Raw genomic sequence first — 2,747 nt, forward strand, 5'->3', positions numbered from 1 at the left:
GTCATTGGCAAAGGCTGAGTCTAGATAAAAAGTAATATTGAGCAACATTTGGATAGGTTGGAAACAAAACAAGTTGTAGGTCAAGAAATCAATGTCAGGTATAGGCATCAAAGCAGACACATAGTAATCACTGAGTTAATACAGATGTGGAATGACACATTCGGAACCTGACACTTCATGTCTATGATAGAAACAGAGACAATTTCACAATGTCAAGGTGACAGTTCTTCCAAAAAAGCATGAGCTGTTTCCACCACTGGTGTAATTTCAAACCAAAAGATTTTAGAAGGCCCACACGTGAGAAAAAAAGTAAGATTTATCACTGAATGAAAGAGCACTAGTCAGTGAAAGAAAAGGGTTGTTAGCATTTGCGGCTTATCCACGGGGCATGGATGTGCTTCTCCTGACTTCCTTTGTGTCAGCTAGTTCAGATTAAAGAATGGTCAAGCAGGTGTTTGCTTTCCCAGTATGAGCTAACTTTCTTCTCAGAAGGAAATGAATCTTGGTAGCTGAGATTTTTTTTTGATCTATAAAAGGGAATTTTACTCCCTAATTATTTAGCCATATCTTTCTTTGTGTCAGTAAAAGTCCCACAGTTTAATTTTTTTCAAATGAACCTATATTTTTCCATGCTTTACTTTTGGTGCTAGGATTAAATCCAGGGCCTTGTATATAAGCACACTGAGCTAGACCCAGCACAAATAGTTCTATTTCAAGGACAGAAAAGTTTATACATCTTTTACATCCTTTTATTACATCCTTAATTTTTTAAAATTAAGTTCTGAACTTTCATTCAACTTCATTTCTTATTTATTTATTTATTTATTTATTTTTATAATTTCATCATAATAATGAGGTAACAAATCTATAGGTGTTTGGGGTGGGTTTTATAATTTCTGAGTTAAATCTTAACTTTCTCTTTAAAAGTTTCTCTTTAGAGCTGTGATATATTTAATTGTCTACAATGTCTTTACCATTTAAATCCCAGTGTTCTGAAGTAAGTTCCACCAGTAATTTCTTTTCCCACGCATTGCTATGATTTTATGACATGGCTTATGTTATCCATTCTTGATTTTTCTCCCCCCCAGAGAGATCCAAACCAACAAATCCATGGCTAATGAGAACTACACAAGAATCACAGAATTCATTTTCCTAGGCTTAAAGTACAACCCTCGGCTGCAGGTTTTCCTTTTCTTGCTCTTTCTGCTTTTTTATCTTGTTACGATGACAGGAAATCTAGGCATGATCATTCTCATCCGGGTGGACTCACGCCTTCACACGCCCATGTACTTTTTTCTCAGCCACCTGTCCTTCGTGGATATCTGTTTCTCCTCAGTCGTGGGTCCCAAGATGCTCACCGACTTCTTCGCCGAAAGGAAATCCATCTCTTTCCTGGGATGCGCTTTGCAACAGTGGTTCTTTGGTTTCTTTGTGGCCATTGAGTGTCTTCTCCTGGCATCCATGGCCTACGACCGCTACGTGGCCATTTGTAACCCCCTCCTGTATTCAGTGGCTATGTCTCAGAGACTGTGCATACAGTTGGTCGTTGGACCTTACGCGGTTGGTTTCTTCAACACCATGACCCACACCACGGCTGCTTTTCGGCTTCCCTTTTGTCGCTCCAACATTATCAATCATTTCTTCTGCGACATGTCTCCCTTGCTTTCTCTTGTCTGTGCTGACATCTGGATCAATAAGTTGTTGGTTTTTATTGTGGCCGGGGCTGTGCTGGTGGTGAGCAGCCTGACCATTATCGTCTCTTACTTCTACATCCTCGTGGCCATCCTGAGCATCCGCTCTGCGGATGGGCGGCGCAAGGCCTTTTCCACCTGCTCCTCCCACATTACGGCGGTTTCCATCCTGTACGGGACTCTCTTCTTCATCTATGTGCGGCCCAGTGCCATCTCCTCTCTGGACCTCAATAAGGTGGTGTCGGTGTTCTACACCGCGGTGATCCCCATGTTGAATCCCCTCATCTACAGCTTGAGAAACAAAGAAGTGAAAGCCGCCATGGGCAGGCTGGTCACCAACAGGAAGTTCTTCCTTACAAATTAAAGTCCCTATGGAGAACAGAAAACAGAAGACAGACCACAGGGCAGCTCCCCTTCACGAATGGACCACTTAAACTCTCCCTCCACATGCTTAAGGTCTGTGGGATCGCAGGAGGACATCCTTCTCTCTTTCCAGGGACTTGCTGTTGACTTTACTATCTCATTTAAAGCTCCACTTTACTATATTCCTGTAAATGATAACAAAACAAAACAAAACAAAAAAACAACCTTCATCAGAGGCAGGGCGTTTCAACTTCCTTTAAATTATCTTATTGCTGGACCTATGATAGATTTGAATAAATATTAGGATCACCTTGCTACATACAAGATGTACTACTGGAAATAATGCAAATGTCCAGCCAAGGTGAAATGCATTCTAACCACATATATGTGATCACTTCCTGCATGCAGAATGGAAAAGAGCAAGCAGAGTAGATTATTAGCTTATATACTGATTTTTTAAACTAAGAAAATTCCACATATGTATTCTTTATATTTTACTCTTATTTTCTTTCTTCTTGTCTTCTAAAAATAAAATGGCATAACCATTGTAAATAAAGAGGGGATATACGCAAGCATAAGAGGAATGGCAGTGAAAATAAAACTCCTACAATCTCACCTTTCCATCTTGAGACAAATAGTGGTAATAACCTCAAGATGTTTGTGTATTTAACTCTTAAGTTGTTCTATTACTTA

General features: G+C 40.0%; 1 protein-coding gene across 1 annotated transcript; it reads left to right on the forward strand.

Moving 5' to 3' along the window:
• Nucleotides 1-1,110: 1,110 nt before the first annotated feature.
• LOC138834137 (olfactory receptor 5G9) lies at nucleotides 1,111-2,055 on the forward strand. Its single transcript, XM_070032898.1, has one exon. It carries the CDS (start codon nucleotides 1,111-1,113, stop codon nucleotides 2,053-2,055), a length of 945 nt encoding a protein of 314 aa, XP_069888999.1.
• The last annotated feature ends 692 nt before the right edge of the window (nucleotides 2,056-2,747 follow it).

This window comes from Dipodomys merriami, unplaced genomic scaffold (assembly GCF_024711535.1).
Source record: "Dipodomys merriami isolate MVZ:Mamm:240054 unplaced genomic scaffold, mDipMer1.0.p SCAF_21, whole genome shotgun sequence".
Taxonomy (NCBI): domain Eukaryota; kingdom Metazoa; phylum Chordata; class Mammalia; order Rodentia; family Heteromyidae; genus Dipodomys; species Dipodomys merriami.

Bases quoted from the DNA above. Each gene is read 5' to 3' on its own strand.
- LOC138834137 (XM_070032898.1), top strand. From the start codon at position 1,111: ATGGCTAATGAGAACTACACAAGAATCACAGAATTCATTTTCCTAGGC.